The sequence below is a fragment of the Acyrthosiphon pisum genome, chromosome A1, assembly GCF_005508785.2.
Source record: "Acyrthosiphon pisum isolate AL4f chromosome A1, pea_aphid_22Mar2018_4r6ur, whole genome shotgun sequence".
Taxonomy (NCBI): Eukaryota; Metazoa; Arthropoda; class Insecta; order Hemiptera; family Aphididae; genus Acyrthosiphon; species Acyrthosiphon pisum.
In genome coordinates this window covers 55,036,375-55,047,639 of record NC_042494.1, presented here as the reverse complement: position 1 = coordinate 55,047,639, position 11,265 = coordinate 55,036,375, and the positions used below count along the sequence as shown (strand labels likewise).

The 11,265-nt window shown below is 27.1% G+C and overlaps 1 protein-coding gene across 1 annotated transcript; it reads left to right on the top strand.

Moving 5' to 3' along the window:
* Window positions 1-1,405: 1,405 nt before the first annotated feature.
* Window positions 1,406-8,373, top strand: Yipf6 (Yip1 domain family, member 6). The gene is made up of 8 exons (NM_001162833.2): window positions 1,406-1,632; window positions 3,055-3,117; window positions 5,380-5,499; window positions 5,568-5,646; window positions 5,715-5,757; window positions 5,813-5,941; window positions 7,999-8,156; window positions 8,225-8,373. Exons 1-8 carry the CDS (start codon window positions 1,627-1,629, stop codon window positions 8,338-8,340), a joined length of 714 nt encoding a protein of 237 aa, NP_001156305.1. The 5' UTR covers window positions 1,406-1,626; the 3' UTR covers window positions 8,341-8,373.
* Window positions 8,374-11,265: the final 2,892 nt, after the last annotated feature.

Here is an 11,265-nt window from a genome sequence, read left to right as displayed (position 1 = left end):
ATAATATTATATATATAAGGTATACCTTAAATCGTGTCGCTCACTCTATATCATAGAACCCCTGACTTCTCTCTCTAAGCGCAGTCATTAGCTTATAGGTCTATGTGAATGACATAGTATATATAATATTATAATACATATACCAATATATTGTATATACATCGAGATCACGATTAAAAATATAATGGTTTCCCGACGGGCTATGTCATAAGCGATATCACATGACAATTTTATTGATATTACTCTCATAATCAGCTGCTTTACTAAATGAGTGCGTTCTTTATCCGTGAAAATAATATTGTTATACTTAGACTATATTAAGGGGCCTGCTCGTGTGTCTTTAATAAGGCGCAATATTTAGGCAATATGCAATTTCATTGCTACCGCTCATGGCGTTTGTGTTAGTCGTCAATGATGATTAGTGTGAGTATGATTTTACCACAGAATAGATAAAATCTATTTTGTGATTGTATGCAGGTTTCGGGCTCTCTACGCACGTACGCATGTGAGCACATATCAACGGCACCGCCGACCAAAAATAATATGCGTGATTTTTTACTCAAAACGCACTTTACGGGAAAAACTCACAGTCTCACACGTTGTAGAGTGGTCTGATTTGATTTATTTATTTTTCGTTAGAAAGGGGGTAATTTTCTACAGGGCGCATTGGACTTCGATTTTTAATTTCATTGCTCAAAACAAACATAATAAAAATAACAAAATCTTGTGAAAATTGGTCATATTAAAAATAATATTATATGGTTTAGAAATAAAATTTTGAAAATCCAAATCCAATACGTCCTACAAGAAGTGTTTCTTTTTCAATAAAAAAAGCATGTTTTGAGCAAAAAACAGGTCACGTTACAGGCCCCTTAAAATATTACATGAAACTATATATTTCCCACCTAATCTGGGATAGCATTACAATATAGTACAATAGTACATAAAATTCCACTGCGGTCTACGAGCGCTGCAGAATTGTTCTTTTTATGAGAGTAATTTTAAGGACCACAATAATTCCATGTTCGTTGGGGTTGGGCAACGATTATATTTTTAATCGTGATCCACGGACTAAGATATAATGGACTGGAAACGACTAGGTTGGCGGGTGACGGGGGACGGCCCGCAAAAGGTTCCTCTGTTATCATCAACACTCATAATCGAATGTTTTCAGCGCTACCAGTGAATTTATTTGGCATCACATTTTGTATCTCAGTCCGTGTTTTATACAGATGGCGCTGTAAACTCTCGATTATGATTGCGACCCCCCGCATTTGCTTCTTGTACATACTTTCGAGGCCACTGATAAGCTGTTCGTTTCCAGTCCATTATATTATATTAGTCCGTGTTCTTACTTATCTCTATGGTACTATGTTATCAGTTATCATGACACGTCTGGATTTTCAGTTTCCTATTATTATTTAATATTTTGATATTTCATTTTTAGTTTGAATTTTTGATTTTATTAATTTGTCAAATAAATAGTAATTATTTTAAGTGGCCACGTATAAAATGTTTATTAGCTCAAATTCATTTATTACTAAAAATTTCCCTAGAATCGAATGAAAACTTCTACATTATTTGTATTCATTATTCTTTAGTTATACCTCACATAAATAAATAACAATGGATGTAAGTTTTTTTTATGTTTAGTTAAACTAGACTGGACATACGCTTGTTTGATACAATTGTTTAATTTTAATTTATTGAAATACAATTTAGGCTGGTTCTTACGACTTTCCGTTAAAGTTAACCGACACTTAACCGGCGGAATTCTGCCGGTAATAAAATCTGTTATCATCCGGTTAGCGTAAACCGACACTTTACCGGACATTGTAATAACGGCCCTTAATGATTAATTTATGTTTTTTTTTAGTAGTGTTTAATTTATTTTTAAAATTTTAATAATTATATGAGTAATAGGTATATTCAATATAAAAAGAAACGATGGTTAATTTGTGGCTTAATCAGTCTAAGATTTATTCCATTTTTAATACTACCGTGTATTTTGGCGTATTTGGTTGGTAATTGGGTTTCTGTATAATAATTTTTAATTGAAGTAGTTTTGTAGAATCTGTTTTCTAAGTTATAAATGTGCCTGTCTAACTTTTTTTAAGTGTAAATGTAAAAATCAAATTCCCAATTTCTATGAAGATGATGTGATACCCGCATGTGTGATTTCCGTCTTACAAATGCGTAACACAGCAAATTTTATTCTCAGCTGAACACGTGTAGCTCTGTAAGCTTAAAAATTAAAGTAAATTGACCTCTTATAAAATCTAAAAGTAAGATTATTATCTAGGCAACATCGTGGGCTTTTTATTATATTTTAGTTTTAAAACGAGTTATAAGTATTCTATGATGTATAAATAATTTGCAACTTTAAAATACTCATAGCTCTAAAATTAAAATATAATAAAAAGCTCATTATCATGCTATTGCCTAGATAATAATCTTTCCTTTAGATTTTAAAAGAGGTCAATTAACTCTAAGCTAACAGATCTACACATGTTTCCTAAGTGTAAAATGTGTTATGTTACGCACTTGTAAGATAGAGACAACACATGCGGGTATTAAATCCTCTTAATTTTCCTAGTACATTCAATATTTGAAGTTCAATTTTTTAAATTTTTTTTAATTTTCTATCTTATAAGATAAGTTCCAAAATTTGGCTACTAGCTAAGTACTCCTTAGAAAAAGATAAAATTTAAAATAGTCTAAATCGCTATTATGATAACTTCAGAATGTCTTAGTATTTTTTAATAATATGGAACTTAGTATAATTCTATTCCTCTTAGGTATAGTGTAATTATATGTAATTTATAGAATTTCACATTTTTTAAATAGACATTGCTTACCGCATTTTATTGGATATTATGTTGATATATGATATTTCTACAATTTTTATTGGCAACTAGGTATTTTAGTATTTTAGTATTATATCTAGATTATTAAATCTAACTTGTTTTATTTTTAAATTCTTAGAGAACTTAAAATAATAAATTGTTATTTAAACATACCAAATTGTATAATTTATGCTTTTTTTATATTTAGTTTTTAAATACTAATACCGGACAAAATAACTTCAATAATCCGAATGGTGGTCATACTGCAGTTGTAAGTAAATATTTTATGAATATTGTTCAATTTAATATAAATCAAAAATATTCTAAGTACAATTGATTTTAGCAAGCAACAGATTATGTAAAAAAATAAAATTTCCTATTTCCAAAACATAAAATTACGATTTAAATCAATAGACTTTTTTTTTCATAAAGAAATATTTATTATAAATAATTGAAAAATGTACAATAAATACTATCTACCAACTTTATATACAATAATAAATATAGAATATTTATATAATTTATAATAATAAATTGATACATTAATTATTATTATATACATTAAGTAAACTAAATTTAATATTATACATTATTGTATTGCAATTATGATACACAAATTTCATTTACAAAACTATACAACTAAAATAAAACAAACAAACTATTACTCCTTTTCAAAAGAGAATATACCACTTTCGCGCATGTCAAATGATTTGATTGGTGCGTCGAGAACCACGTGATCACGCTAACAATGGGAAATTGGTGGGGAATATTATATTCTGGAGAATCTATTTACCAATTTAAAACAATTTTATTTAAATTATATTTTCTAAATACCTGGAATTAAAGACCACATTTTTTTAAAATATAAATTGGCATAGAATTATAAAGAGTTGACTCGAGATTAGGGGTCGTGGTTGTGAACGGGTTATAGAATACACGGGTACACAGAGCCTGGGCACGGGGGTAAAAATTATATTAAAGCCCGTGTTTTGAATACCCGTGTATATTGCATATTAATTCAGAATTCAAAAATACTTTATGTTACGTTATGTATAATATTCAAATAATTGGTTATTTATTTATAATAAAAATTGTATAGCCCATGATTAATTACCTACCTATTTTTCAAGTATGTTATGAATACCCAAAAGTTTTGCTTAAAAAACTCAATATAATATAATATGCTTTCTGTCATATTGAGTTCAGAAAGTGAAGAAATCGTTAAGTCAGAACTGCAAAGTAGTGAAATACAATTGTATTTGAGTTGTAAATATATGAGTGTTTAAGCTCACGGGTATTTAAATACACGGGTATACACGGGTATTTTTATTACATGGGCCTTAACCCCGTCTTGTGTAAAACACGGGTACCCGTGTAGTTCATTACATGTGTAATCGAGACCTCTACTCAAGATAGTCCAAGAAATTTTGACCAAATGCCTTTTTAGTACTTTTTAATTTTACATTATATGCTCTGTTTTCCTTTTTATTACATTTTTTCCACCTCCTCCCATGAATTAAAATTTTGATTATGAACATAATAGCTATTTTTGTATACATAATTTCAAATGGTAATAGGTACATTTAATAGTTTAAAATTTGTAGAGGTTGGATCTACCAAGTTTTTTTTACTTAGACAAACCCTAATGATTTGTCTTTGTTGTATTAGAAGCGGTTGAACCGCATTTTTAGTTAGCCTTCCCCATACCAATAAACCATATTGGAGAATCGCTTGATTTAAAGCCAAAAAATAGTATGTAACATTTTTACTGGTAAAAAGGCTCTTAATTTATAAAAATGATAGGTTGCTGTGCGCAATTGTGATACAATGTTATTAACATGTAGGTTCCATCTTAAATTTTTATCTATAGTCAAATCTAAATATCGAATACTAGAAACTCTCTATATATTTTTACATATTATGTCATGACAGATTATACCATTTCTACAATTATGTATTTTTAAAAAATTAAAGTTATTTTCATCTTTGTTAATTGAGAAATTAATGAAATTAATTAGTAAAATATTAAACAAATAATTGTATTTACCAACTCTAACTATAAAAGTATAAATTTACTTATATTACTATTAGGTTATACTCAGCCTCACTATGAACTCTGCATAATTTCATCGATTACAGTATACTGACATAATATACACAAGGTCAATCGTACAAATATAATAAAACAATAACAAAAAGTCACTAAGTTTTCTCTATTTCTCTGTATAATGTATTTTAATTGTTTATTTAATATAACTATTGGCTATTACCAATCTATAATTTAATAAAATGTTCTTTATAACCAAGTAGGTATGTATAGGTACAAAAGCTAGCAAAATAATTAATTTATAATTTAATTAGCATGTGTTAGCAATTTAATAATGTAAATAAAATCCCCGTTAACGTCTAGGACATTATTGTTTATAAAAATTAGATATTAGTTGATGATATCAGTTTTTGACTGAAATTATTATTATTTTTTTCTTATTTAACTAGTCTTCTTTTAATCTATTGTACTTATTTTTTATTTTAGTATATCGATGACCGACCAATGAATAATGTAGAAGGACGAATGACCGTGTCTGGATCACTAATGCAAAATATTGGAGAACCTGGATTCAACACATTAGATGAACCTATTAAAACAACTATTGTAATTATGATATTTATAACATATAGTTAGTATTTGTGTACAATGATAAGCATTTTTACTAACTTTAGATGAGAGACTTAAAAGCTGTTGGAATGAAATTTAAGCATGTCTTGTATTTGAAAGAAAAAAACACACTTCTTAAAGAATGTAAGTCTTAAATAATGGTTTAGATTTTTCATTATCTCATAATTTACAGTTTAAATTATATTTTTTAGGGGACTTATGGGGCCCATTGATGCTTTGCACATTTATGGCCATGTAAGTATATTAGTTTTTGCTATCATTGAATTATAATAATTATTATTTATTCAAGGGTTCTACAAGCATCGCCAGATTCTATACAAATTGGTGATGGAGGTCCTGAATTTGCTGAGGTTTTTGTCATTATTTGGATAGGGTCTGTGATTATTACATTAAATTCAAAATTACTTGGTGGCACAATGTAAGTATTCTTCATTGTATTGTATTGTATGTATTCATTTTTTGTGCCATCAACTTTTTTTTTATAAACTATTTTTCTAAATCAGATTGTAAAAATAATTATTGAATTGTATTGTTATTGTCAAGCCAGGATTAAGGCCTAGAATGGCTCCCTGAGTAAGCTCCCATCGATGGGAAAAAAATAATCTTTGTTTGTTGAACATTATAAAAAATATAAAGGGAATACACTCAGTATGACTTTATAATTTAGAGGAAGTTGTAACAGCATGTGTTGTCTCAGTCTTACTAACTCATAAAGTCATAACATACCAAAATTTATGCACAGAAATTACAAGTTTGTGTGGTTAGCTTAAATATTAAAGTGAATTGACCTATTATAAAACTCAAAAGTATGAACATTATTTGGGTTCTCTTTTTGGGTCTTAGTGCTATTTTAATTTTTAAGTGAGTTATGACTATGAGTATGTATGTAAAACATGAATGTTTAACACGTTCAACGCCACCCGTGATTTCAGAAACGACTGAAATAACCAAAATTAAAACCACCCATACCTTTAAATTTAGAGTTCATTGTCAATGGCCTATCTAAGTTTCAGAGTTTATAAAAAAAATCCAATTTAATTATAGCGTATATTAACGCGTCACCGGCCTGTTGGAATAAACTCTTTTGACGCGTATATGCGTCAGCGGCGTTGAAAGTGTTAAAAATTGACTTTATTCACTTAAAAATGAAAATATCGTAAAAAAAGTAACGACAAAGCACAGGTTATGATCTCACCTTTAAACATGGGCGTGCTCATGTACCTCCCGGTAAGGGGTTCAACCCCCTCTCAATGGACACTTGACAAATATAATATAATATGTACTTAAATATAATTATAATCATTTATTGGCTATAAATCTAGTTTAGCGCCCACTTGAAATTTTCAATTTTTTTTTCGGAAACCCATGTATTACAAAAAGTTATGAACGATGTTGAAAAAATTAATTGCCGGAAATTATTAGTTTTTAAGTTATATCCTTACAAAGTTCACGATTTTTGGTGTTTTACGCATTTGTATATAATGCAATATTTTACCGCGCGTTTAGAACTTTTTTTTTTTCAATTTTCTTTTGTTTTAACGCACCTATGTAGTTAAACATATTGAAAACGATGGGAAAGTCTGAATTTGGATGACAGACTTATTTTAAAGTTATAGCTAATTGAAATTTTTGGTATCTTCATATATATCTGATGTGGTCCCCCGCTCGCTCAGACAATTATAATCGAAAACATCCCTCTACATGTTATGTAAGATCACCGTGGGTGTGTGTCAGAATTATTTTTGCATCATAATTTTCAAAAAGGTTGATATACCTAGGTTTCATAAGAAGAAAATTGTATATTTGTCCTAACTAAACATGGTAAACCATAAGCGTGTGTGTAAAACACCGAAAATCGGGAACTTTGTGTAAGGCTATACCATAAAAAGTATTAAAAAACTAATGATTTCCAGCAATTGATTGTTGCATCATTGTTCTTAACTGGTTGCAATACATAGGTATCCGAAAAAAAAATTGAAAATTTTGCTTGGGCGCTAAACTAGATAAATTACGATAAATTTAACAAATATTCTGTTGAAAAAAAAATGTCAAACCAACCCCACCCAAGTTCCTAAGTACCCAGATGCCTTTAAATAATTATAATAGGTCAATTCATTTTAATATTTAGCACAAAATTGAAATGGCTTGACTTACATTTTGCTATTTTGGTATGTTATATGTTAGTAAAACCAAAATAACATACAGATAAGATTTCCTCTTTAACTGTAAAAATATCAGGGATATCACCAGTGATTAGTTAATAATTGTACATAATATTATTACTCTCATTACATTTAAAGTTAAATACCATAATGTTGCTTTTTTTTAAATAGTTTAATTTGATAGTTTGAACACTTTATTATTGCTTTAATGTATACATAAAATATTACTTAAGGATATAACAGAACTACCACTTTTTAGAATTAACATTATTTGGTTATTTGTATAATATAATTGATTAATTTTTTTTTTCAGATCGTTTTTCCAAAGTGTATGTGTTTTAGGTTATTGTTTACTACCAATTGTTATAGCCTTAATAGTATGCAGATTTATTTTAATATTTGAGCAAACAAACTTCTTATTTTTTATTCGATTTGCCATATCAATTGGTTCATTTTTGTGGTCCACATATGGTAAGTCATAAAGCAATTACCATAGACATTTTTTAAAAATAATTCTCATATTATATTTTTAATTTTAGCTTCTGTTGTATTCCTTGGAGATAGTCAACCTCAAGGGAAAAAAGCTCTAGCTGTTTATCCAATATTTTTGTTTTACTTTATCATGTCATGGCTTGTATTATCACACACAGTGTAGCATTGTTAATAAAAATGACATTTTGAGATGTTACGTGAGTTTTGTTTATGACTTGTAATTATTTATTCTGTTTTAAAATGTTAATTGTTTACTGTACCTAATTAATAATATTTGGTGCTTGATGCATTCAATATAAAGCACCCTGTCATGTATATAAAAGTACTATGTTTATTCTATTTTTCTATTTTTTTTTTCAAGTTTCAAGTATATCAATATTTTTATTATTCTCTTATTATAATGTTATTCAATTGTATGGTTATTTGTGTTAACTTCTCCACGGGAAATAATGTAAAAAATCAAGCCGATGTACCGGGAATCGAACCTGAGTCTTTCACTTGCTGGGAGATAGCTCTACGACTGAGCTACCCGATCACACAGACCCTTGACACTATCTCCCTTAGTTAACAATTGTTTATGAGAGATTATTTAAATTAATGTTACATAATAAGAATAGTTAATATTGATCATAATAAGTTATTTGTTTAACTAGATTTACCATGTTTATTTATATACTAATAAACTCATTATTTTTAAAATTTAAAAACAATATGACATCATAAAGTGTATAATAATTTATATTTGGAATTAGAATTGGATTACAAGTATTTTTGGAGCAGGCTTCACAAACTAATTATAATTTGTATTAAATAGTTAAATAGAACATCTATAATGAGTATATTCTATTTTTCAAGGAGCCCCTCAAGAATAGGCCTTCAAAAATTTTAGTTTTTTTGCTAACTTCTATTGTAGTAAGAAAAGTTTAAATGTTGACAATATGTATTTACAAAACATATGTATACAAAATTACAAAACTAAATAAGGAAGAGTAGATTGTTGAATTGTACAATAATTTATATTAATAATCCTTTTTAATAGATTTGATAAATAATTGTCAATCAATTTGTATATTATCTTTTTCTACAGCCATCATTAGTAATGGTATATTTTATGATTGAACATAAATTTGTTTATAATCTTTACATATGATTGCACTCTCAGATAACACTTGTGTTATGTTAAAATTAATGTAAATGTGTAAACTATGAATAAATTATAAAACAAATTTGATTAAAAAGATAGTTCTTGGTTTTTAACAAAAGCAAAATATATGTTAATAAATAGTTTTATTTATTCTGCAATGTTGATACTGTGAATTTACTAAATGTTATAACTTGTATAATATTTTTTATTTTTTATTTTTTAACTTTATTGTTTAAAATATAAAGGCCATATCAAAAATTAAAATATACTGGTTGAGACCTCGTTGGAGATCAGTGATTAGTATCTTCGTGGAAAATCAATATATTTAAATGCAATTTTTTTACAGTAATAAGTATGGAAATTCTGATTGAATAAAATAATATTCAATTTTTTTTTTTCAAAAATTCAAAAATTATCAAAAAATTTTTTTAGGAAAATAAATTTATTAAATTTCCAAGATAGCCATTTTGTTGATCATATTTTTTAAAACAGTTCAAAAAAAAAAATATTAAAATTGAATGAAAATCACCCAAGTTAGGGCTAATTATTATTTTTAATTTTAGCCGAAAAATCAGCGTGATTGTAATAATGAACATGCGTACCGTATTTTGCTAATGACGTATGCATAGGTAACATAACTATTATTCTTAAAAATTCACAATAATAATTAGCCCTAACTTGGACGATTTTCATTAAATTTTAATATTTTTAGATTCTGAGTGGAACGATGAATGTATTTTTTTTTGAACTGTTTTAAAAAATATGATCAACAAAATGGCTATCTTGTTAATTTAATAAATTTATTTTCCTAAAAAAAATTTTTGATAATTTTTGAATTTTTGAAAAAAAAAAATTGAATATTATGTTATTCAATCAGAATTTCCATACTTATTACTGAAAAAAATTGCATTTAAATATATTGATTTTCCACGGAGATACTAAGGGTGATATGGGACTTCTGGGACACACTGTACATTATTCATATGTATCGAATTCACATTTATTTTTATAAAAATTGCATAACAATATGTCCTTATTTTCTCAGCGAAGACTTGCTGAGATCTTGTAGCATTTCTTAACTTAATTTCAAAACAAGTGTACCAATAATGCATTTTATTTTTACATATGATTCCGTCTTATATCTATTTATTGTACAGTTCAGTTCAGTGTCAATTATATGCAGTATAACATTTTTGCACAAATTATTTTTTTAGATTACAGTTTTATTGTTTGTTTTATGAATTATGATATTAGAGATAATTTTATTATCTACTGCGGCTCACTTGATATGTAATCTTAAATTTAGTTGATTCGTTCATGTGATTGAGTACACATTAGAATTAAAATAGGTTCTAAAAGTAAATATTTCTTTCATATAACATATTTAAGATGTATTCATAGTTTACAAAAAATAATAAAATTTAACCAAATTTGATAAATTATTGTTTAATAAATTAAGTGTAAATTATTTTTTAAGTTTATAACTAACCTACTTAGTGACTTATTAAAATAAGCTTATGAGTTATGTGTCGATATGTTTCATTAAGGACCTAATTGAAGTAACTCTTTTGTTTCTTCAGTTTATTATCTTGGTCAACTGAAAATAAATAAAATAAAATAATTTAAATGTGAAATAATTGAAATTCATGGATTACCTACTTAAAATTTTTTTTTTGTTTTTTGTTTATCATAAAATTACATTTTTAAGTGTAATAATCTAACATATTTAATTTGATATTCCAATTGAATTTTGAACTTAAGAGGATGTCAGCGCACTATTCGTTTTCTCTCTCTGGCCCACGCGCAACATAGACAAAACCCATTTACACAAAATCATTTTTTCTATGCGTTTAAGTAATCTTAGAGTAAAGTCACCTATTACAAAAAAGATAGAGAATAATATTTTTGAAGAAATGACATATCGATTTTATATTTTATTATTAT

Bases quoted from the DNA above. Each gene is read 5' to 3' on its own strand.
- Yipf6 (NM_001162833.2), top strand. The intron at 3,118-5,379 runs GTAAGTAAATAT...TTTTTATTTTAG, and splicing joins ATGGTGGTCATACTGCAGTT to TATATCGATGACCGACCAAT. The intron at 5,500-5,567 runs GTAATTATGATA...TACTAACTTTAG, and splicing joins AACCTATTAAAACAACTATT to ATGAGAGACTTAAAAGCTGT.